Source organism: Lissotriton vulgaris, chromosome 8 (genome assembly GCF_964263255.1).
Source record: "Lissotriton vulgaris chromosome 8, aLisVul1.2, whole genome shotgun sequence".
NCBI classification, from domain to species: Eukaryota; Metazoa; Chordata; class Amphibia; order Caudata; family Salamandridae; genus Lissotriton; species Lissotriton vulgaris.
In genome coordinates this window covers 485,872,986-485,897,768 of record NC_141696.1, presented here as the reverse complement: position 1 = coordinate 485,897,768, position 24,783 = coordinate 485,872,986, and the positions used below count along the sequence as shown (strand labels likewise).

General features: G+C 45.3%; 1 protein-coding gene across 2 annotated transcripts in view; it reads left to right on the top strand.

The window, feature by feature from the left end:
• SLC5A7 (solute carrier family 5 member 7) overlaps nucleotides 1–24,783 on the top strand; it is a 382,470-nt gene that overhangs the window by 169,328 nt on the left and 188,359 nt on the right. For both annotated transcript variants that reach the window (XM_086934301.1, XM_086934302.1), the window contains exon 5: nucleotides 19,628–19,776. In XM_086934301.1, the coding sequence (XP_086790427.1) occupies nucleotides 19,628–19,776 (149 nt within the window). The remainder of the gene's footprint in view (nucleotides 1–19,627; nucleotides 19,777–24,783) is intronic.

Sequence of the window (24,783 nt, the reverse complement as noted above, 5' to 3'; positions counted from 1 at the left end):
GGATGGATGGATGGATGGAGTGGGATGGATGGATGGAGTGGGATGGAGATGGATGGATGGATGGAGTGGGGGGATGGATGGATGGATGGAGTGGGGGGATGGATGGATGGATGGATGGATGGAGTGAGGGATGGATGGATGGAGTGGGGGGATGGATGGATGGAGTGGGGGATGGATGGAGTGTTTTTAGGTGAATACACACACACGTTCACAAGTAATTGATGTGTTTAAAAAAAATGTTACCTAAAATAGGGTGACACATCAATAAACAGTTTGCTCTAAGATGATACCCACAGGTAAGTGCCTACTAGAAAATGTTAACAAAATTAGATGTTACTATCCGAGTAGAGCCCTGTTTCCAGGTTATCATTGGTGTTTAAGCCTAATTCCAAGTCCTTTAATGGCGGCGTTTATTCATTTATTTTTTACTTCCGTTATCACTTGCAGAGTTTTTGCCCCGCTGAACGTACTGGCTCTGTCGACACTAAACTTTAGAATAGTGACTGCATTTGTCTCGAGACTAGTTTTGTTGTTGCGGGGTATTTCTTAATGGATATGTTTTACCTTCTTAAAACCACCACATCGTGCGGCGCAGCAGGCTGACTTTTTCTGCGAGCCTTGATTTGTTTGCCTTGTTTGGAAGCCGGTTAAATTTAATGAGGCTTCTCCAGTTCGCGTTGTGCGATATTAAGTGGAGAACCGAACGCTTCCCCATTTGGTGGCGACTGTTTTTGTATGCAGATGTGTCTACTGTGTAGAAATAAGACAACAGAACTACGCGATGCACGCCTTAGCAAATGCCACAGAGGTCTGAATATGAAATCTGACTAATAGCTCGCTGAGTTATTTGAAATTCAAAATGCTTCATAAGGGGCTTTTCCACAACCTTCTGTGGGATGGTTTCCAGGGCACAATGCATGTTTACTTGCACAACCTGTGAATGAATGTTACGTTATCAGCATGTGTGCAGTCCCGTCTAGCATTGTTATGGATGGTCGCGTTTTCTCGATCCGGTTACCATTGTTTTTTACAGTTCTTTGATTCCCATCCTTCGGCTGTGCATGGCTGTTTGCTGCTTCGGGATCAGCAGAGATCGGTTAAGTGTCTCGTTCAGCAGTGTCTCACGTTGACGTGCCCCCGATCCGCCGCCTTGCAGCTTGAATACCGACCGGCTCAAGCAGCACTGTGTGTGGTGGCATTAGAAGGTGCTGCCGACAGATGGACGGCGCCAGCGCTGTGTGTTCCAGCTGCTCCCCTCTCGTGCTGGCAGATTAGTGTACTTGCAGGGCATAACACATGGCTCTGCAGTTACAAATTTGCTTTCTGTCTTTATATCATGAAAATATGAAAACATATGGTACAGTGGCGTGGGTGCCATGTGCCTAACATCAGGAAGGAAACGGGCCCCATGCGCCTTGTTTTGGTAGCGAAATACAGCCATTTTTATAACGTCTTTATTTACAGTGTCAAATAAATAACATAATAAAGCGTGAATCGCAGCTCTGCACAGGTTCGATACTCATCATAATTTTTCACAGACATTTTATTTTACAGTCTTATTTTAACTATTCGGTCTCCAAGATATACAATCCAAAGGGCATGCCCATCGCAGGTCCTTTGTTGTCCAATACATACACAAGTGTACAAGACCGGTTTCATGGTTATCACGCCTCATCAGTCCGTTATGGTGTGGGTCTCTGGTAGCACTTGTGCATGCGACCCAAGTCTAGGTATATCCGTCCCACTTAGGGTGTTGCGATAAAGCACACAAAAACTTGATGGATGGAATGCTTGTATTAATCTCACCATTGGCAATTACTCTGGGCCACATTCCAGTCCATTGTTAGTTTACGAAGCTTTTAGGGGCGAGGGAGTGGATCCCTTTGAAGCACGGCCTCGCGGCCGTGAAAGAAGTGTGAAACAGCAGGGATTAATTAGATGTAATTAGCCCACGCTGGGGTGAATGCCTGAGGCCGAGCTGCCTGATGCAAGGCAGCTGGGAAGCAAATGGCAAGCTCGTGCATGAGCACATGCACTCTTGGAAATCCGCCCGATGGTTTGACGGCTTATTTTGGCTACTATACTCTCGTTCTATTATCCCTTGCTGGATTAATAGGACGAGCCCTAAAAATACACAGGTTCTTCTCCTGGGTTTTCTTAGCTGGGCTAGAGAGAATTTTATAGTGCTGTCATTACAATGCCATGTCAAAGCATTAAGAAAAATAACAAAGGATATGACAGACAATCATAAAAAAAGGAAGCATGGATGGATACACAGCCATAGGACAGTAGGCATACATGTATCATGTCACTTAGGATGATAGAGATATGTTTGACCAAAATCCCACAGAGCAGATGTATACTAACTACTTTCCACCTGTGTTTTGCTTGTTCTAGAAGCTAGAACCTAGAATGGCCGGGGTCCTTTTTACAGGAGCGTAGCTTTCAGGTGTCTCAGCGACTCGCTATTCCAAAAGCATCGCGCTGACCCAAGGGGTCCCACAGGGCTCTATACTAAGCCTCACACTCTTTAATCTCTATATTGCCCCATTTGCAGAGATTATTGTCAAATATGGGATCAGTGTCGTGTCATATGTGGATGACACGCAATTGGTGGGCTTATTGACACAATCCCACGAAGAGGCAGCCACCAATTTCTCTACATGTCTACTGGATGATGAGTAACTGTTTAAAACTTAATGGACATAAAACAGAGGTACTAGTGGTGGGCGAAGCTCCTTCGATATGGTCCTCTTCTTGGTGGCTGCAGACCCTGGGCCCCACTCCATGACCCAGCGATCAGGTCAAAAACTTAGGGATGTGGCTGAATACCAAGCTCTCATTTGAGAATCACACCAGATCGGTGGCCAGGAAGTGTTCTGGAGTAATGAAAGGGCTTTGGAAGACCTTAGATTTACTTCCTGTGGCAGCCAGAAAAACCCAACCCTGGTTCATGCGCTAGTGGCTTCACAACTAGACTACGGAAATGTTCTGTACCTGGGAGCAAGTAGCAAGTTTCTGAAGAGACTTCAATGCATTCAGAATGCGGCAGCCGGCCTTGTGCTGATGCTGCCCAGGATAGCTTCCCCTAAGAATGCCCTTGCGACCCTTCACTGGCTCCCTATTAAGGAGAGCCTCCTCTTTAAGGCCATGTGTGTCACTCATCACATTCTGCAGGGAAAAGGGCCAACCTATCTGCAGAACCTGCTATCCCCTTATACTCCAACCCGACATTTAAGATCCTGGGGGATGGGACAGGTCAAAATTCTGAATATTAAAAGAGCAAGAATGGGTGGCCGATCCTTCCGATATCTGGCGGCTAAGAACTGGAATGACCTCCCTCTCGACCTCTGGATGGAACCGTCGGAATCGCTCTTTCGCAAAAGACTGAAAACATGGCTTGTCCGCCCGTAGGTTCCCCTCTAAGATCGGTACAATACTGCCCCAAATGAGTCTTTATTAGCCGCAGCGCAGGGACACACTCGTGAGTGTAACCATGCGCTTTATAAATTTACTTATTATTATTAATATTAAAAGCAGAAGTAAAAGTGATGTCAGGTGGTGTATCGAACATGAATACAGGTCCTTCAAAGTGCTTTAAAACAAGAAGTGAATGTGTATATTTGTTGTAGGAGAGTAGGGTCTGCTTCCTATGGTTGCCCCCACTTTTTGCTGTGTTTCACTGGTTTCTAGGCTTTAGTATGGCTGTGGCCCTGCCAATCAAGCCCACAGCCTGGCTGTTATCTCTCTAAATTGATACCATGTACTTTACGTTATTGGGTCACCCTTGTGAGCCCCTATACATGGTACCTTAGGTACCCAGAGCATAAGTGCACCCTGGGCCTACCAGGGGCTGCAGCATGTATTGTGCCACCCCTGGTTAGCCTTCCAAACTGACACCACAGGTCTGTACTTCAGCCTGGGTAAGGTGGTATAAGCACCCCTTACTTAGATATAGCATACCTATATCTACCTTATATATGGATACATAGTAACCTATAAGTAACTTCTAGGGCAGGCCTTCACAATCCTGGAGGCAGAGTGCTTGGTTTTGTGTGAGAGGGTGCCCTAGCATGAGCTGAGACCCCCTGCAGCTTTCAGAACCATCTCCTTATAGCTGTTCTATGATATAGCCATACCATATACTCTGAAGTGCATTATAATCTGACATGTCCATATTTCTGACACCGGATTTCAGTACAACTTCCACCAGCTATATGCGCTTCGCCCAAGGATGGGGGAAGACTGTTTGCACAGTATTAAGGTGGGAAACAATAATATGGTGTGTAATCACTGCCCTTTTACTGTTAGCAACCAGGTGAAGCTCTGGGGTTCTGACCAGGCACTGAGCCTCTCTACCTGATTAACTGTAGATCGTTGAGGAAGCACATAGTAGATATCCACGACCATCTACTAGATGGCCAGGTGGATGTGCTATTCCTCACAGAAACATGGCTAAACGAGGACTCAGCCCCGGAAATTCTCTTGGCTATCCCAAATGGCTATGGTATTGCCAGGGTGGACAGATCCACTGGTAGGGGAGGGGGGATTGCGATAATTTATAAACACACCATTCAATGTACCCTTGAGTCAACGGATATCATGGACAGTGAAGCTGTTTTTTTCTCTATTTGTGCTTTTAATAATTATATTATAAAAGGGCTTCTGGTTTATAGACCCCCAGGATCCTCCACTCGGTTTGCCCGAATGTCTCATTCAACCAGCACTCAGGTATGATAAATTGATGTTACTGGGGGACATCAATCTCCACTTTGATGATTCTTCCAATACTGAGGCTCAAGAGATCTGCCAAGAACTGGCAGCACTACAGATGATACTAAAATCGGAGCTCCCTACCCATCAGTTGGGCCATCTACTGGACCCGATTTTTGCAAATTGGGGAGCACTAGAAATGGAGACTCCACTCCCGGTCGCATGGTCAGATCATTTTGTGATTCCTTTCAAAATCAGAATACCTGTAATGAAGGCACAGAAAATAGCTGTGAATAAAGAGAAACGTAGGAGGTGGACTGGTTTCTCGTCAGAGAATTCAACATGGTCCTTACACAGGGTGGGCCTCCGGGCAGGCAGGATGTTGAGTCTGCATGTGGCGCCTTAGATAGTCGCATCACAGAGGCTCTTGACAGCAATGCACCCAGGTCCTCTAAGGTGCTAGGAAGACAAACTAAATCCACCCCCTGGTTTGGGGTCGATCTGAGAATGGCGAAGGCAGCTTGTAAGCACCTCGAAAGACGCTGGAGGAAAGACTTCTCGGCTATTGGCAAGAATTAATACAAAGCCAGTCTCAAGGGATATCACGCACTAATCAGAATGATGCGGGGTCTATACTATAAGGGGAGGAAAGAAACAGCAGAGAACTCGGTCAAGGAGTTATTCAACGTCTTTAAAGAGATCTCCTCTTTGTATAATATCGCTGCAACTTTGGTGGGCTCAGTGGAGTCTTGTAATCGAGTGGCAAACTTTTTCGTAGAGATGATTTACTCCACCTTCCCAGTTTCGGGTCAAGAAGGGAGCACGGATGCAAACGTATCCAGTAACATAATGGGATCAGAATGCCTGAATATTTTTTCAATTCCATCTCAGGCCACCCTAATTAATATAGGCGCTAATATTAAATCTGGCTCACCCAAAGACCCTGCATCGCTTAAGGTGCTGAGAGGGAGTATTGAGACGTTAGAGCCCCACATTAGACATCTTTTAGAGCTCTCTTTTAGTTCAGGCAGCATCCCAAAGAAATGGAAGGAGGCTGTGGTTATACCTCTGAAGAAGAAACCTAATGTCAGCATGGATCAATTAGATAATCTGCATCATATTTCGCTACTGCCCTACTTTGGGAAAATTGCAGAGAAGGTAGTAAATATCCAAATGACGGCACATATTAGCAAACACAGTCTTCTCCACCTGACCCAATCAGGCTTTAGAGCATCTTACTCGACCGAATCAGCTCTTCTCCTGTTGACTGAGACCATCCGACAATATGTGGACGAGGGACAGGCAGCGGCCTTGATTCTTTTAGATTTGAGTGCCGCATTCGATACTGTGGCCCATCACACATTGCTACAGTGTCTCAGAAAGGGAGGGGTGGTTGGTAAAGCCTGGGAATGGATGGAATCTTTACTGCAAGATCGTAGTTTCCAGGTAGCAATGGGACCCCACCGGTCAAAAGACAATAAGTTGGAACGGGGGGGGGGGTCCCACAGAGGTCCACCCTTAGTACAACCTTATTTAATCTGTATGTTACACCGGTGGCTGAGATCGCGTAAAAATTTGGGGTCAAGATCATGCCCTATGCTGATGACACACAACTGGTTGTGTCGCTTACACAGCCAGATGAGAGGGCAGCCAGTAACTTTACTTTATGTCTCCGGGAATTGGCTTCATGGATGGCTAGCAATTGCCTCATATTGAATGGAAACAAAACAGAAGTGTTGATCATTGGCGGAGCACCATCGGTGTGGACATCGGCATGGTGGCCACCAATACTGGGGCCCATACCCACGCCCAGCAAACAAGTGAGGAATTTAGGGGTGTGGCTCGACACCAAGTTCTCGTTTGAACATCATACAAGACGGGTGGCAGGCACCTGTTTTGGAGTCCTGCGGGGACTCAGGAAGACCTTGGACCTGCTTCCAACCACATCTAGGAAAACCATGGTCCATGCCTTGGTGACATGGAGGCTGGACTATGGGAATGTCCTTTACCTGGGTGCTAATGCCAAATGCATTGAAAGGCTACAACGCATCCAGAATGCGGCAGCGCGGCTTTGTTCTGATGCTGCCCAAGAGAGCCTTTTCTCAGAGGGCTCTGGCCACCTTGCATTGGCTTCCATTTAAGGAACAAATTCTGTTCAAAACCCTCTGTGTGAGCCATCAGATTCTACAGAGGAAGGGGCCCTCCTATCTTCACAACCATCTAACTTCTCACGCCCCTACCCGTCAGTTGAGATCTAGCAGGAAGGGGCGAGTCAGTATACCTATCATCAGGAGAGCAAGGATGGGAGGTCGCTATTTTCGTTTTGCAGTGGCACAACAATGGAACAAACTCCCGTCGGAGCTCCGGACGGAGGTGTCAGAGATGACCTTCAGTAAGAAGCTGAAAACCCACCTCTTCCCCTCTGAGTAGAGTTGCAGGGGTCTTACTTGATCAGGGCATGTTCTTCACTGCCAGCAGGGATGTTGTAGGCTTTGCACCTCAGCGCGGGGACACACTAGCCTAGTGTAACCAGGTGCTTTATAAATCGGCCCATTATTATTTATTATTAATCCTTGCAGTTAATGCTAACTTTGGTTTGGCTTTATCAAAACATGTTGTGTAAGGTGTCAAACACTTTGGAATACTACCCTCCTGCCAGTCCTGGCGGCGGGGATAGCATTTCACCCTTCTAGAGGGAGAAGACATGTAGTTACTGGTAAACTCAGTTAAAGTTCAACAGAGCCCACGCATCACAAAATGGATGCTGCGGCCACAGACATGGGTCTGCCCTCATGCTGCTGGATGAAACTCCGGCAGAGGAGGCCTGGACAATAGGTTTCCTGTCCAGGGAGCCCAGACAGGCTTTAGTGTATTGGGGCAGGGTGGGTTGCATTCAGTGAATGCTTTTCAGACACTGCCTGGGGCACACAAGGTGCTCCATCCATTTCTCAGTTCAAACCGGTTGCGGGGGAACTCAGCCCCAGCTCTAGCACAAAACTGGACAAAGGGGGAGGGGTGTAACCACCCCCTCCCCAGTTCCACCCATAGAAGGGACATAAGAGTTAGTCCAACCTCTAAACTTACAATAAGTATAGAATCCCCAGTCCCTAGGACTTTAGATTACCCTGGTTGAAACTCTGATACATAAATCTTGGACGTTCGACATTCCATTTCAACTGGAAGATGGAAGAAATCTCCCTTGTGGTCAAGGAGTGACCACCCAGTCCAAACGTGCACCAACAGCATCTTTGCCAGTCTGCATTTTTGAGGCTCCTGCCGGATCCCGAAGAATCCGTGACACAGGACATAAACTTTCAGACATCTCTGATGCTGACCTTCTCTCCCAGCAAAGCTGAGACCAGTAGCGGACATGAGAGACGTGGAACCGGAACTCCAGGACATCCTGCATTTTTGCAACTGCACCTACTTACCGAGGTACCTGAAGTTGCGCATTGGGGTATTTAAAGCCCCTGCCCGAGCACCTTTTACACCAAAGCATAGAGGTCTACACTCCACAGGTGTCTCGTGGGCCCGCTTTGTGCATTTCAACTTGAGGACTCTTTGCGGTTCCTAGTCCGTTGGCTAGCGAGCCCCCACGAAGGGCCATCTTTGATTTCTTGAGCTTTTCCGGTTGCGCCAGACGTGCTATTACTTCTCTCCAAAGGGGGAGTCCCTCAGACCTTGTTGGTCTGCAGCAAAGCCAATCTTGCCATCTTGCATGGGTTGCCGTTGCCAAGGCTTGTTGGGTCCAATCCGGATTCCAACATCGCAGACAACTAGATCCTTTGTGGGACAGCTTGAAACCAGCTCCTGCTTGTCGTCGACGCCTTCTGGTCCTTGTGGCTGAAGATACAAGCTTCACCTCTTTCACCTGAAATCACCCGACATTGGCTGGCATCTTCACCTCGCCATCCTGGTCACTGGCTAGTGACCCAGACTCTGTCTCCTTTGCTTTCTGGTTCTTCACATTTCCGATCCACCCTTGGATCCACCCTGACACTTTTCCTCTGGTCACCTGCAGCATTTCTTCGCAGCTCTCCATAGGAATCGACGACAAAACCGGACACCAGAAGACACCTATGCACCCGGCTTCCCTGGGTGAGGTGACATGAGTACTCCAGTGCTCCTGTGGGTCTAAGTGTCCTAGTCTAAAAGGGCTCCATCGTAGTTCACCTAGAAGTGCCCTTAGTCTCTAAAATTGTAACCTATTCATTCTCCATAGAAAGTCAATGGTGATCCGCGGCTGTGTTTAGACACTGCACGCATCCCCGTGGGTCTCCTGCATCCTAACCTTTAGTGATTCTAGGTAGCCCCAGCGGCTCTACAGGCCCTAGGCCTGCTTTCTAAATCTCACATGGTTCTTATACCACTATTTTAGTATATGGTTTGTGAGGCCCCTAGGGCATAATGTATACTGTGCAACTTATCGTATGCTAATTAAGTTCCTTGTATTGTACTTTTACCTCTGACCTCACAAAGAGTCCAGAGGGGTTGTGTTTAGATTAAATACATATATATTTGATATATACCTTGTGTGGTGTGCTTTCATTTGGTCATTCAAAAGATTATAATTGGTAAAACAACTTGCTTAACTAGCCTGAAGGCTGCTCTCCAAAGCTACCACTAGGATAGCTTTCTATAAGGTTGACTTTACAACCTACCATCAATAAGGGTCATTTGGACTGGTGCAAGGTGCCCACTAGAATAGTGGACATCATATACCAGGCCAACTTCTCACATTGGTGTGCAGAGTGTGGGATTAGAGCTTGCATTGTTTTACCAAATAATCTTGAGAATATCATTTGAAAAATCACATTAAGGTACCATTAGGTACATATAAATCAAGCTTATAATACATAAGTTCTCTTGAACTTAGAAGTTGTAGGTGGCAAGGGTTTAGCACACCCTGACTACAACTCCTAGAGAGGTTCTAGTAGGAAACCAAGTAGTGTAGGTAGGTGCACACACCACACCTCACTAGTCATGGCCTTAAGGGTAGGAGCTAGTGTCTCTCTGCCAGATGTCAGCCATGTGCAGACATCTAAATATGACACATTCTCCTTCCAAGAGTTAAGAGAAAATTAAGGCAAGGACAAAGTCCCACCACCTAACACCTGATAGATATCTTAGTGGCAGATGACTTAGAAAAAGCATCAGATCCAAATAGACTATGTAATGGGAGGGGGGCATCCATCAACAGAAGAGGCTCCTGGTGGGGTTCCCCACCAGGAGTCTGATGATGATGAGGATGCAGACCAGGATGTGGTCAATGGACCCAACCCGGTAGACACGGGACTACCTGGAGATGAAGTAGGCCAAAATGGGCCTCCCTCCATCCCCCCATGTAGACCTGCTGGTGAACCTAGAAGGCAAATATCACCTTCAGTGGAATCTGAGCATTCTGATACATCAATATGGTCCTCTGCCTCAGCTCATAGGAGAAGAACTTCTCCTGAGAAGAGGGAACATGAAGCTAGAATGAGAGAAGTCAAGCTTAGGATAAGAAGGCAAGAAATTGCCTTAGAAAAAGAGACCCTAGCTCTTGAGAGAGAGAGAAATAAGTTGGGGTTAGAAACCCCTGGTAGCAGCAATATCCCTAGTGGTAGGGATAGGTCTTATGACCATAGAAACCTAAACTAGATTGTCCCTCCCTATCAGACTGGGGATGACGTCCACAAATAGATCACTGCACTGGAAAGGGCCTGCAAAGTACAGAAGGTTCCCAAGGAGCAGTGGGCAGAAATCTTGTGGATCTCCTTTGCAGACAAAGGTAGAGATAAGCTCCTCATTGTTAGAGAAGAGGATGCTGATGATTACAATGTCCTGAAGAGTGCTCTAATAGATGGGTTTGACCTAACTACTGAACAGTATAGGTTGCAGTTCAGAGATACCCAAAAGGCACAGCCTCAGGACTGGACTGACTTTGTAGATTGTGCTACTAAGGCTCTGGTGGGATGGTTACTGGGCAGTAAAGTGTGTGACTATACAGGATTGCATAATCTAATCATGAGAGAACAGATTCTTAATATTTGTCAGAACCAGTTGTTGCATCAGCTCTTGGTTGACTCTGATCTGACCTCTCCCCAAGAATTGGGTAAGAAGGCAGACAAATGGGTCAGAACCAGCCTGAGGCAGAAGGTACAGAAACAAGGTGGTGGCCAGAAGAAGCAAGACCAAAAGGGTGGGGAGAAAGCTAAAGACCAGACGTCTTCACAAGGTCCCCAAAAAGCTTCTAATGGTGGGGGTCCCCAATCCAAAAAGAAGAAGGCCCAAAGAAACCATGGTGCAAAGTGTGTAAGAATAATAGTCACTGGACTAGTGATCGCACCAAAAAGGAGACAGCTCCAGCCACCATTGCCCCTAAGGCAACTGTTTCCCCTAGTTCAGCTTCAATTGATGGTTCTCAACCAAAGGGTGTAGTAGGGTTAACCATGGAGACTGAGATGGATTCTTTCCTAGTCAGAATACCAACTCAAGCTGTTTTGATCTGTGATGGAGGCATGGATATGTCCTCCTCTGTGAGTCCCAGTAACCTGGGCAAGTACAGACAAACTCCTTTAGTCAATGAGAAAAAGGCTCAGGCCTAGAGGGGCACAGGTGCCGGTGTCACAATGGTGATACCTGACTTTGGGGACCCTGGACAGTACATACTTGGTGGAACCTACCAAGTGACCAATGCTAGCAATGTCACTACCACACATAGTATGGTAGTTGTTAATTTCTCCTGGGGAGGGGGTAACTGGCCTTAAGAAGGTTGTTGTTAGTTCAGACCTCCCTGTAGAATGTTTGCTTGGCAATGACCTAGAGACTTCAGCATGGTCTGAAGTGGAGTTTAGGACTCATGCTGAAATATTAGGAATCTCAGCACATGTCCTTGCAGTGACTAGGTCACAGGTCAAAAAGTCTAGCACTGAACAGGCACTGGATTCTGGAAGAATGGACCAGTTGCCTACCAGGAAAAGGAGCAGTAGGGTTAAGGCAGTGCTTTCCCCCCTGCCTCAGAGTGAGGATCAGCCTTCTGAGGAAGCTGATTGTGAGCCTGAAGAATGAACTGTCTTAGAGGAACTTGAACCTGATCAGGTTGAGTTTCTTGGGACAGGGGGCCCTTCCAGGGCAGATGTGAGGCAGGCGCAGTTGGACTGCCCTTCTACTGAACCCCTCAGACAGCAAGCTGCTGCTGAGGCTGCAGGGAATGCTAGTGGCACCCATAAAGTGTATTGGGATGAAGGGCTCCTGTATTCAGAGTGTAGAGACCCCAAGCCTGGTGCTTCCAGGAGGTTGGTCATACATTTGGCATTCAGGGGCTTCCTTTTGACACTAGCCCATGATATTCCTCTTGCAGGACATCTTGGCCAGAACAAGACTTGGGACAGGCTTGTCCCTCACTTTCACTGGCCCCACATGTCAGAAGACACAAATGATTTGTGTTGCTCCTTTGTAACCTGCCAAGCCAGTGGCAAAGAAGGTGGCACTACAAAGCCCCCCTTATATCACTACCTGTGGTGGGGTTCCCTTTGAAAGATTGGGGATTGATATTGTTGGACCAATGGATCCTCACACAGCCTCTGGGCACAGGTTTATCCTGGTGGTAATGGATCATACCACCAGGTACCCAGAAGCTATACCCCTTAGGACCGCTACAGCACCTGTTGTGGCAAGAGCCCTCTTGGGAGTTTTCTCAAGTGTGGGTTTCCCTAAGAAGGTTGTATCTGACAGAGGTGCAAACTTTATGTCTAGTTACTTAACTGCAATGTGGAAGGAGTGTGGAGTGAACTACAAGTTGACCACACCCTATCACCCACAGTGCAATGGTCTAGTTGAAAGATTTAACAATACCTTAAAGGGTATGATTAAGGGTCTCCCAGAAAAGCTCAGGTGGAGATGGGATATCCTGCTACCCTGCCTTTTGAATGCATACAGGGAGGTTCCTCAGAAGGGGGTTGGCTACAGCCCATATGAACTTCTGTTTGAGCACCCTGTCAGAGGCCCACTTTGTCTAGTGAATGAGGTATGGGAGTTACCGCTCAAACCCCCTAAACATGACATTGTAGTCTATGTACTTGGTCTCCGCTCCCGGATGGTTGAGTACATGAAAAAGGCAACTAAAAACCTGGAGGCCAGTCAGGAATTACAGAAGGCCTGACATGACCAAAATGCTGTGCTGGCTGTTTACCAGCCAGGACAGAAAGTGTGGGTGTTGGAACATGTGGCCCCAGCAGCTCATCAAGACAAGTGGAGTGGCCCCCACACTATTGCTGAACAGAAGGGAGAGGTTACCTATTTAGAAGATCTTAGAACTCCCAGGAGCCCCCATAGGGTGCTCCATGTCAACAGACTGAAACCATATGTTGACATGGCAGACATGGGCTTGCTCATGGCTACTGATGAAGGACAGGAGGTAGAGAGTGACCCTCTCCCGGACCTGCTCTCTCAGAACCCTGATGATGGGTCAGTTGATGGTGTAGCCTTGGCAGGCAGCCTCACTGACCAGCAGCAAAGTGACTGCAGACAAGTTCTGCAACAGTACAGACATATGTTTTCACTGACTCCAAGTCAGACTACCTGGTGCACTCATCAAGTGGACACTGGGGACAGTCTGACTGTTAAAAATAAGATTTACAGGCAACCTGATCATGTCAGGGACTGTATCAGCACTGAAGTCCAGAAAACATTGGAATTGGGATTAATTGAACCTTCAGATAGCCCTTGGGCTAGTCCAGTAGTCCTAGTGCCAAAACCTCACACCCAGGGTGGTAAGAGAGAGATGAGGTTTTGTGTAGACTACGGAGGTCTCAATGCTGTCACTAAGACAGATGCCCATCCAATACCCATAGCAGATGAGCTCATATATAAGTTGGCCTCTGCCATATTTCTGAGCACATTTGATCTAACAGCTGGCTACTGGCAGATCAGACTAGCTGATGATGCAAAGCCAAATACAGCATTTTCAACCCCTAGTGGGCATTATCAGTTTGTGGTGATGCCCTTTGGTCTGTAAAATGCACCTGCCATATTTCAAAGGTTGGTGAATAAAGTCCTCACAGGCCTGGAAGACTACTGTGCAGCTTATCTTGATGATATTGGTGTCTTTAGTTCCACCTGGGAAGATCACCTGATCCACCTGAAAAATGGTTTGGAGGCCCTGCAGAAAGCAGGCCTAACTTTCAAGGCTACTACGTGCCAGATAGGGCAGAGTCAGGTTGTGTACCTGGGCCACCTTGTAAGTGGAGGCCAGGTTCAACCATTGCAGAGCAAAATCTAGGCCATAATGGACTGGGTTGCTCTAACCACCCAGACTCAGGTCAGAGCTTTCTTGGGCATGATTGGGTACTATAGGAGATTTGTCAAGGGGTATGGTTCCATTGTGACACCCCTAAATGACCTACTGTCTAAAAGAATGCCTAAGAAAGTTCAGTAGACAGTCAGCTGTCAAAAGGCATTTGATGACCTGAAACAGGCCATGTGCACTGCACCAATTCTGCAAAGTCCTAACTACTCCAAAGAATTCATTGTTCAAACAGATGCTTCTGAGTTGGGGGTAGGGGCTGTGCTATCACCATTGAATCAAGAAGGTCAGGACCAGCCAGTAGCTTTTATTAGCAGAAGGCTGACCCTTAGAGAGAAACGTTGATCAGCTATTGAGAGGGAGGCCTTTGCTGTGGTTTGGGCCCTGAAGAAGCCGAGGCCATACTTGTTTGGTACTCACTTCACAGTTCAGAGAGACCATAAGCACCTCTTGTGGCTAAAACAGATGAAGGGTGAACATCCCAAACTACTCAGGTGGTCCATTTACCTACAGGGGATGGACTATTCAGTGGAACATAGAACTGGGAGTAACCATGCCAATGAAGATGGACTCTCCAGATATTTCCACTTAGAACATGAAGACTCAACTGGTCAAGGTTAGTTTAATGTCCATGCGTTGGGGGCGGGGGGTTGTGTAGGAGAGTAGGGTCTGCTTCCTATGGTTGCTCCCACTTTTTGCTGTGTTTCACTGTTTTTTTGACTTTGTATGGCTGTGGCCCTGCTAATCAGGCCCACAGCCTGGCTGTTCTCTCTCTAAATTGATACCATGTCCTTTAGGTACATACCAGATTGGTTACTGGGTCACCCTTGTGAGCCCCTGTATATGGTACCTTAGGTACCCAGGGCATAGGTGCAACCTAGGCCTACCAGGGGCTGCAGCATGTAATGTGCCACTCCTGGTTAGTCTTCCAAACTGACACCACAGGTCTGTACTTACATCCTGGGTAAGGTGGTACAAGCACCCTTTACTTAGATATAGCATACCTATATCTACCTTATATATAGACACATAGTAACTTATAAGTCACTCATATGGCAGGCCTTGACAATCCTGGAGGCAGAGTGCTTGGTTTTATGTAAGAGGGTGCCGTAGCATGAGCTGAGCCCTTCTGCAGCTTTCGGAACCATGTAAGGTGTCAACAACTTTGGAATATTACCTCCCGCCGGTTCTAGCGGCGGGGTAGCATTCCAACCCTCTAGAGGGAGAAGACATGTAGTTACTGGTAAACCCGGTTAAAGTTAAACAGAGCCCCAGCATTACAAAATGGATTCTGCTGCAACAGGCACGAGGCTGCCCTCCTGCTGCTGGACGAAACTCCGGCAGGGGAGGCCTGGACAATGGGTTTCCTGTCCAGGGAGGTGCTGGCACCTCCCCAGACAGGCTTTAGTGTATTGGGGCAGGGTGGATTGCATTCAGTGAATGCTTTTCAGACACTGCCTGGGGCACACATGGTGCTCCATGCATTTCCCAGTTCAAAACGGTTGCTGGGGCGCTCAGCCCCAGCTCTGGCGTGAATCTGGACAAAAGGGAAGGGGTGTAACCACCCCCTCCCCAGGTCCACCCATAGGAGGGACCTTAGAGTTATCCCAAACCCTAAACTTACTATAAGTATAGAACCCCAGTCCCTAGGACTTTAGATTACCCTGGACAAAACTCTGATACATAAATCTTGGACCTTCGACATTCCATTCCGACTCGAAGATGGAAGAAATCTCCCTTGTGGTCAAGAAGTGACCACCCTATCCAAACTGGCACCAACAGCATCTTTGCTGGTCTGCATTGTCGAGGCTCCCGCCGGATCCCGAAGAATCTGCAACACAGGACATGGACTTCCAGATATCACTGACACTGACCTGCGCTCCCAGCAAAGCTGAGACCTGTAGCGGAAACGAGAGACATGGGACCAGAACTCCTGGACATCCTGCATTTTTGCAACTGCACCTACTTCCCGAGGTATCCTGAAGTTGTGCATTGGGGTATTTGAAGCCCCTGCCCGAGCACGTTTTGCACCGAAGCACAGAGGCCTACACTCCACAAGTGTCCCGTGGGCCCGCTTTGTGCATATCCGCTTGAGGCCCCTTCGCAGTTCCTAGTCTGTTGGCTAGCGAACACCCACGAAGGGCCATCTTTGATTTCTTGATCTTTCCTGGACGTGCTCTCACTCCTCTCCAAAGAAGGAGTCCCTCAGACTTCGCTGATCTGCACTGAAGCCAATCTCGACAACTTGCGTGGGTTGCTGTTGCCAAGGCTTGTTGGCTTCAAACCGGATTCCGAGGCCGCAGTCAACTAGATCCTTCAAGGGTCAGCTCGAATCCAGCTCCTGGTTGTCGTCGACGCCTCCTGGTCCTCGTGGCTGAAGAGACAAGCTTCACCTCTTTCACCTGAAATCACCCAACATCGGCTGGCATCTTCTCCTCGCCATCCTGGTCACTGGCTAGTGACCCATACTCTATCTCCTCTGCTTTCAGGTTCTTTACATCTCTGATCCACCCTTGGATCCACCCGGACACTTTTCTTCTGGTCGCCTGCAGCATTTCTTTGCAGCTCTCCATAGGAATCGAAGACGAAACCCGACACCAAAAGACACCTATGCACCCGGCTTCCCTGGGTGAGGTAACACGAGTACTCCGGTGCTCCAGTGGGTCTTGACTCTCGAAGTGTCCTAGTCTAAAAAGGTCCCATCATAGTTCACCTAGAAATGCCCTTAATCTCTAAAATTGTAACTTGTTCGTTCTCCATATAAAGTCAATGATGATCCGGAGCTGTGTTTACACACTGCACGCGTCCCCTGTGGGCCTCCTGCATCCTAACCTTTAGTGATTCTCTGTAGCCCCAGCGATTCTACAGGCCCTAGGCCTGCTTTCTAACTCTCACATGGTTCTTATAACACTATTTTGGTATATGGTTTGTGAGGCCACTAGGGCATAATGTATACTGTGCAACTTATTACATGCTAATTAAGGTACTTGTATTGTACTTTTACCTCTGACCTCATAAAGAGTCCATAGGCACTGTGTTTAGAATAAATACATATATATTTGATATACACCTTGTGTGGTGTGCTTTCATTTGGTCATTCAAGAGATTATAATTGGTAAAACAACTTTCTTAACTCGCCTCTAAGTCTTAGCCTGAAGGCTGCTCTCCACAGCTACCATAGGATAGATTTCTATAAGGTTGACTTCACAACCTACCATCAATAAGGGTCGTTTGGACTGGTGCGAGGTGCCCACTAGAATAGTGGACATCATATACCAGACCAACTTCTCACATTTGTTAGTCAAAAACATAACTATAAGGTATAATTGAGAAAATTAGTTCATCATTCAATGATGTAGAAAATGACTTTAAGTTGTTAGGGGCCTAGATAGCATAGTGACATACCTGTGTGTATGGTAAGGTTGAATTTGAGAAATGCCCTGTGGTTTGTCCTGCCACTTTAGGAAGTAATCCAGTCCCATTTGTAGCAACCAAATTACTTGTAATGGTGACTGTAAGAGAGGAAGGAAGAGTAAAAGGAAATTAATTTGAGTGATATTGCATTAGATGGGTGTATGTGTTAGAGACTGTGTATGAGGTATATGTGTGTTGTGTCCACATAACAGTATGGGGTGGAGGACATCGTTCTTTGAGTGCTTTTAGGACAACTTGTATGTCCAGAATATTGGTTTAGTTATTACCTGGCCTTAACTTACAGTTGTCTGCGATAGGCAGGCCATATAACAAATCAGTGTTTATTGTGGAGAGTACACTCTTCTCAAGGGGTGTGAGAAAGAGAGAGTGTCTAAGTCTGCCTCCATGAATAACCTTTACATCTGATTCCTAGAAAATTTCTTTACTAGCCTCCTCTCATCCTGCTATTTCTTTGTAATGCCCCCCATGGTGCTTGCCTCCTTTCCAGTGCATTTACAGAGTATGTAACCATCTTCCACAAGGCTGATTTATTTGCTCTACTGACGTTTTATGGAGGCAGAGCATTTAGTTGCTTGTAATTTTGTTTACCACAAATTCAACTACAAGGACTGTTGCCTCCTCATTGAATTTGCTTTCGTTTTCAGTGATGTTGCCTGGAGACTAGAAGTAGGTCCTGTTGGCTGCAGGGTCATGTAGTCAGAGGGGAGGAGTGCAGAGCATAGGGGTGGGCAGTATTTATGCTTTTTAAGTGAAAGGGTGTCTGGTATGTGTGTGATTTGGGTCATATGTATGCTCTTTGCCTATTACCTTCCATTCAGAAGGTTTGCACCTATGTAGTTGAAGTCTCCAAGCCAGTCGCAGGCATCTTTGCCAACCAGGAAGAACATAAATTGTGGCTGTAAATTCAGTCATTTGAGGCTGCACCCTCTTATTGGTGGGGTGGAGACTCATGTGATGTTTATGTTGTGATGACTGAGAGCACCCATACATTAAAGAATTGAAATTAAAATAAATGTTTGTTCTCTTTGGATATTCAGAAACAAAGCACCAGATCATATAAATATTAAGCCTGGGCGGTGGACTCCACTCCGCTCGGGGAGTTTGCAGAGTTTTCCGCACTCCGCATTAAGCAGAGTTTGCAGAGTTCCGAACAACTCGTGGAGCAGAGTGTTTTTCCCTGCTCGTTCTCATCAACGTCAAGTTGGTGAGTGCGAGCCAGGAAAATAGACCTCCCGGCAACATTTTTCCTCACTCGTGCTCGTCAAGGTCTAGTTAACGTGTGCGAGTGAGGAAAATCAACCTCCCGGTGAGATTTCTCAATAGGGACGTTCGAATTTTGCAATGCGAGTGGTTGCGGATGCTCGCAACCGCTCGCGTTGGAGAAACCTTCGGTTTGCGTTGAGAAACCTCCGCTCAGGTCGAAAATCTACCCAAGCAGCAGAACGACAGCAGAGTCTTCTTGCACTACGCATGGTGCCATTTGCGATGATTTTCCAGCATGGGAAAAACACCCTTGCTGAAAATCACAGCGAACGGCACTACGCGTAGCGCAGTGGAGTTTTTTTGTCACTTCGCAGAGTTCCTCATAACGGAACTCCGCGAACTCCACCCAGGCTTTATAAATATGCACATTGCACCAGAGCGAAGCAATTTGCACTGGCTAATGGATATTTTCCCATTGTTCTCGTTAATTCTGTAATTACATTTCCTCCAGCGCTGGTTGTTAGTGTGAAGGCTAAACCATATTTGCATTGAAAGACGTGCTAAAAAAATATTTCATACGGCATGTCTATGTAAATATTGTTTCAACACTGGTTGAAAATGGACTGTCATCAATGTAAAATTGCCCTACACAATTGCTCGATATACCTGCCAAATTGGCCAACAGCAGTGCTGGCACTGGTACACTTCACATGATCTGGTCGGACATTTTATGCTAGAATATTAACCTGATTTGTTAGACGAAGAGATGAAGAATCCAAGGGCTGTGTATGTTACACCTTTGTAAGTGTTATACAGAAGTAAATGCAATGAATTTGGCACTATTACCATGCAGAAATACAGCAGCATTACAATATTGCAGACTTTTAATTGGAAATGCATACTAAGTAATTATGTTTTTTGCCTGGTATGTGAAGTATGTTTAAATCCAAACACGTTTTGATGTATATAAAAATATATTTTCTTTTCTAGGGGCCACAATCAGTGTGATAGTTGATATCAACATCACCATGGCCGTTATTGTTTCTGCATTGATCGCCACTTTGTACACGCTGGTGGGCGGCCTTTACTCTGTTGCTTACACAGACGTGGTTCAGCTCTTCTGCATCTTCTTTGGACTAGTAAGTAATGAATACAAAATGTGAGCATTTTTACACTACTTCTTACACTACTGTACCAGTGCACACAGGCTTTGAGAGGGCAGAGGTAGTCAAATGCATTCACAAGGAGAAGCCCCTGTCAGTTGACTTAAGGCTCTTTCTGGTTGGTATGTGTAATGTGTAATGGCAGTTCATAGTATTGCAGTGTGTATGTAGTGTAGTTCCTATATTCCCAATAGGCTATGCACATTGGAATAATATATCCTATAGATGTAACGTAGGACTTAGGTCGACTAGGTCTCTATCGAATATATTAGACTGATTTGTGAGTGCCAGCTAGCTCAGAGGTCACTAGAAACTTTTTCGAATAAACAAGAAGGGATTAGTTTCTGACAACCGTATAAACATAACAACTTTGTTTCCAAAAGATAAAAATTATCTTCAGAGTCATGGAAACAATAGATAGATATTTCACTTAGTCATTCGTGCACGCTTCGTTTCACCAGAGGTGCAGAGAAATAGAGAGACGGGCGTTCTCAATAAAAGTATTTATTGAACAGTCTTCTTTCTCATGCAGAAGAAATGAACTGCTACAATCGTAATACTGGCTGTAAAGTATAATGCATACAGCAAGAAAAGTATCATAAAATAATACTGTAAAAGCATGGTATGGTTTCTAAGCCATAAAATACATACTTAAATAATAGTACTCAACTTGTGCTTCTAAAATACGCCTACCCCGATGTACCTAACCTAAGTCTAGTACAAGGGAAGAAGTAAGTCTGGTGTAGCATAAGTTAAGTATTCTTTTTGCCAAGAATCTATCCAAGATTTCTCTTAGGGTCTAATCAGCTCCGTACCTTGGTTTAGAATGAAGGAGGTCAGTCTCAGGACTCGATTTCCCAACAACCTGCAAGGGTAGCTTGGAAACAATGGAGCTAGATTTCTCGGCAGGAGAAAAGACAGCGTCTCTCTCAGTGCATCTGCTGGAGGGTCGGCTTCCTTCGGCACGCTGTAGCGAGATGCGTCGGGCAAGTAGATAGTCGAGCTGCTCCAAACCACCGTGTACTTGCTGGGGCAAGTGTGGACATATTTATACCTTGAAGGTGCAGAGTTTGACGTAAAGTTGGACATAATAACGTCATCAAAGAATCGCAGTTCTTTGAAAACTCCATGAGTTCTTGGACAAATCAATATTCAAGCAAGGGATGTCCCTAACTGCTGAAGCCGAGTTTTCCAAGAAATCGTTGTGGCTTTTCGGAACTAGTGGAAGTATCCATGCCTGTATTTGGACTGCATGGGCTATGTCTAAATATGGTTATGACTTCTATGCCTATATAAGGACAAGGTGATTTATACCTATGTAAGGGCATGAATTGGGAAAAATACACTAGGGCCCAAAAATGCTATACAACACCCACTTCACTTTATTATGTTCGACATTACTAAATTCAAGCACTAAAACATATCTAAAGCATGTGTTTACAATCCCACCCAAAAATACATAAAAATGCATTTGAAAGGGTTGTACACGAAAAATGAGCATTCGTACTGTACGCATTTGTAAGCATTGATTTCATTTTAACCATATACTATGATATTGGTAATGCTAGCTGAATGAATCATATAAATTACATTTATGAAATGGCTCTTAAATACAGAAGTAAAAAGGTCGAGACCATCCCATAGCAGAATGTATAACTGGTTTGGTTTGTGAACAATGTCAATATTGTTTCTAGGAAGTATTCAAAGAATTCTTGTTCTCTGATAATAGTTCTACTTTAAGCAGATTCATTTGTGCCAATTTTCAGTTTTGGAAAAAGTCAAATCAAATCGTAGAAGTTTTTGTTTTGAAAAACGAAGGTCGAATTCAAATTAGATAGAACGCTGTGTGCTAATTTCAAAAGTTATTCTCGGTGTCAGGAGAGAACATTAAATCTTCTAAGGTGGCAAAGAAATCGTCTACCACAGTAGGTGAAATTTGAACCACTTCATTAAGTAGATCAATCGTACACAGATGAGAAGCATCGCCTTCAGCGTCAGTCGCATTAGCAATGTTCGCAGTAGATGGTACCTGTGTGCCTGTTGGTCCACGTATCTCACCTTGCCATCATCAGGATTGGTATCCGTTGGGGACAACACAATGCATGAGCCGTTATCGAACCAAGCAAAGCGTCAACATCCGTTGGCAGTGCTGATGGAAGTGTCAGACAAATATCCAACACGCATTCCTCTCCACAAAGCAGGCATCGTAGAACAGGTAAGATGCAATCTTGCCAGATTGATCTGAACAATAGGAACCACGTGGTATTCAGATCTCTTAAACGAGCCAAGCCAAGAATCTGTGTTATGCGCTCACGATACTGCATTGCCCGAAGAGTGTTCTCCATGGTAATCTGGGTATCGCTGGTGACTGGACTTGCCATATCGGAGTAGAAGGAACAAAAATAGTATCCCTGCTACGAGTCCCAAAATGAGAGGCAGGCCGCCGAACACAGAGTGCACGGAGTTTGGAAAAATGCCTAGGACTGATTCAAAGGGTGCTAACAGTCCCGAAAAAATCGTCTTAAATGCATGTAAAATACCACTGGTATCAGGCATGTTTAAGATACGACCTAACATTTCAGCAAAATGTATGGGGCAGTTTGTTGATAATAGGGCATGCATCTCTGCAGAGGACCTTGCAACTTGTAGATCATAAGTCTCTTTGGACGAGGTCAGTGGCACAGTTTGTTGTAAAAGAATGGCTTTCATTCTGCTTAAAGTATCAATCCGATTAGAAGAGATGTTCAGTGAAGTCCATAGCGGCGACTCCCCATCTGTCTTAGTTTTAGGAAACAATACCTGCATACAGCAAGTGACCCTGGCTGACAAGATAGGCTATTCCTGGCATCATTCCACAAAAGCTGTGATCATTCAACATTATGTAGCTCCCATTGTATAGCTGCCTAAAAATTGGATCTGTCACTGCTGCCGGAGAACCTTGCAGGTGGCAGGATAAGTTGGTCAAAGAACCATCGCAGGCTCCATGTAAATTAATACTCTGTGCTCAGTGTGCTTTTGCAATTTTTACCACTAAGAAATACCTCCTTTTCCCCACTCCAACATTTTTGTGTGTATGGTAAATCCCAGGTCAACTTTATGTATTCTTTACCCAACCTTTCATACAGGCCTGCTGGTATGTGTTTCAAGCAATACTGAAACTGGAAAATCGTCACTGGCATCATGATGGTGCCATGTATTTGCAAATCTACAGCTGGTTTCTCAGAAACGGTTAAGGGTAATCTCTCCAGTTTTTCTTTGCTCAGCACCGTATAGTCTGCTCCCCTTTGTGCCAAAGAGATTTGTTTATCTGTAAGGTTAAACCCAGCAAACAATGACGTGGTGTTGATTAGATGCCAAGGCACATAGCCTGAACGAAGATTTTGTAACGTCCAGCCTAGCAGCATTATAGAACGCAATTGAGACTGTCCATGTTGTAACATGAGCAAGTCCTGTTCCATTATGTCTATGGCAGAGGATACAATGCTGTCCAAAGAAAAAATTCTGGATGACAGAGCCGTTAACCCATTGTCGACTACAGAGAGAGCTTTCTCTAAATTAATTTGATCAATTTCTCGTATTTGTTCTGCAGTTTCAATTTGCGTGACTTTCCATGCTTCATTATAAGCAGCATAAATACTAGCGTATAGGAAACGTTTATGACGTGGTTTACGAGGTCCTAGTAAGAAGTCTCCTAAATCAACGCCATCTTTAAGTAAAGTTAAGTGTTGTTTTATATCTGGTAGTGTGGATTTTTGTAGTCACTCAAAGCACAGTTTTCCTACACTGTATGTTGTTATTATGCCTGGATTTTGTCTCTGGACATATCTTGGATCTGGCCTAGTTACTGTAAACCCTTGTGTCTTATTCAGGAATCTATCTTGACAGTTATTCGTGTCTGTGGGCCAGATTAACCATTTATTCCAATCAGGATTAGTTCTGTTCTGTTGTAAAATATATTTCACGTCTACCTCCTCATCTGTAGTTCCATTACTATCAGGTGTGGTCTTAGGTATGGACGCTTTTTTATGTCTTTTATCTTAGGCAGGCCAAGACAAGATGTCTGTTGAACAGTTTCATTTAAGAACATTATTTGTTCTGGGATGATGCAGGCTCTGAATAAGGCTTCTAAAACTTGCACCTGCCAGTCTTTTGTGCCCGAGACAGTTTTTGTCTCAATGTTGTATTTCCAAAAGTCAAAACCTAATGTGGACAATTGAGCATAAAAGGCCGCAGAATAAATGTGCTTAGTATTAGTCAGCATACTTTTCATTCCTGTCTTATTAACATTTTTAAAGTAAAAGGTTTCTGGATTTGTGACATTAAAACCTGAGAAGTATGGACATTTTTCATTAAATGTTTTTGAGCTACCCTTTGGTGGCGTCGGACAATGTTCCCATTGATTATAAGTAAAAACATTGCTAGGGTTTGCAGATTTGTGCAAATAATGATGACCATAATGATTAAAGCAATACATTTGTTCATAATCTGATGAACCTTCTAAGTATTCATGTTTTGTACATTTTGCTGACATTTCTAAGTCTGCCATCATGTTATTAACAGTCTCAAAGTCCCAATCATCAGAAAATGTGCTGGGTGAAACAAAGTCACTCAAGGAAACCTAAAATTGGTGTGGAATCTTCAACAACTCTAAAGGACCATAAATGTCATAATCAGTTCTGTACCATGCTATACCACCAGGTAAAGGACCTGCTGTGATGTTCACTGATGGCAGGTCTCTTTGTTCACGATGAGATGATTTGTGTGGCTTCAGGAGCAAGTTGATGTTCTTACTTGCTGTGTCCATTTTACTATATTTTCCATTTATCAGCTTTCCCAAACTTAAAAGGAGAATGAGCCATATTAGGAGAAAAAGTACACCTAACACAATCCAAAATTCAACCCCTGGTGAAACCAGATATGTATTTGCAAGCTGGTAACAAAATTCTGTTACTTGTTCCTTGAAAGTTTTATTTGCTGGCGTTG